This window comes from Benincasa hispida, chromosome 12 (genome assembly GCF_009727055.1).
Source record: "Benincasa hispida cultivar B227 chromosome 12, ASM972705v1, whole genome shotgun sequence".
Taxonomy (NCBI): domain Eukaryota; kingdom Viridiplantae; phylum Streptophyta; class Magnoliopsida; order Cucurbitales; family Cucurbitaceae; genus Benincasa; species Benincasa hispida.
The window spans coordinates 67,887,049-67,888,089 of NC_052360.1; the positions used below are offsets into that span (position 1 = coordinate 67,887,049).

The 1,041-nt window shown below is 44.3% G+C and overlaps 1 protein-coding gene across 1 annotated transcript; it reads right to left on the bottom strand.

Annotated features, from left to right (window-relative positions):
* Positions 1-247: 247 nt before the first annotated feature.
* On the bottom strand, positions 248-814 carry LOC120067610. Its single transcript, XM_039019153.1, has one exon. The coding sequence runs from the start codon at positions 812-814 to the stop codon at positions 248-250; it is 567 nt and encodes a 188-aa protein (XP_038875081.1).
* Between the last annotated feature and the right edge of the window lie 227 nt (positions 815-1,041).

Genomic DNA, 1,041 nt, shown 5'->3' on the forward strand with positions numbered 1-1,041 from the left:
ATCAGCAGTGTATTCTATTTTTCCACAGGTTTGGCAGGTAGGCCTGGTTGTAGAATCATTGTTCCATCAGTCACGCCCTCTGTTTCTTCCCCCTCCACCTCTGTAGTTTGAGGATTGATTGTTCCCATAGGAGTTTCGATAAGGATTCGATAGAGTGCTGGGACTGTTTTGCACTACATTAACTCTGTCTCTTATACACATCTAGATGTGTATAAGAGACAGAAATAATAGATATCAGTTGTGTGGCCTATCTTTCCACAAGTTTGGCAGGTAGGCCTGGTTGTAGAGGCATTGTTCCATCGACCGCGCCCTTTATTTCTTCCTCCCCACCTCTGTAGTTTGAGGATTGATTGTTCCCATAGGAGTTTCGATAAGGATTCGATAGAGTGCTGGGACTGTTTTGCACTACATTAACTGAGGGTGAGTTTGAGGAAATGGACACATTAGTCATACCGGTGATGTTAGTCTTGATTGCCAGCTGATATTCAAGTCTCTTCTCATAGGATAGCAAGTCAGATTGAAGATCAGACCACCTAGTTGTGCCTTTACTTTTCACTGCTACAACAACCGGATTGTATTCTTCATCGAGGCCAGACAACACTTGGGATATGAGGTCAGGAGGAGACATTGGTGGACCTGCAAAAGCAAGATTGTCAGCATACTTCTTCGTCAATGTTAGATACTCACTCATTTTCAGGGTTGCCTTGCGAGTTTGTTGGAACATCCTCTTGAGGTAGTCAGTTTCAGCCCTTGACTGAACTCCAACAAGTTCTTTGACATCTTCCCATAGCTTCTTTGTTGTTTGATGCCCCATGACTTATGTTGCAATGTCTTGGTTCATGGAATTATAAAGCCAACCTAAGAGCAGTTGGTCAACGGCTATCCAAGCTTCATAGGATGGATTAGGTTGCAGGGTAGCCTCTACTGAAGTTGCAGGGCTTGGATCAGCACTTGAGCTTTCACCAGAACGCTCATCTGTTTGTTTGACTAAGAAACGACTAGGGCAGGGGTTTTCTCCAGTTAAGAAGCCTTCCAAGCGGT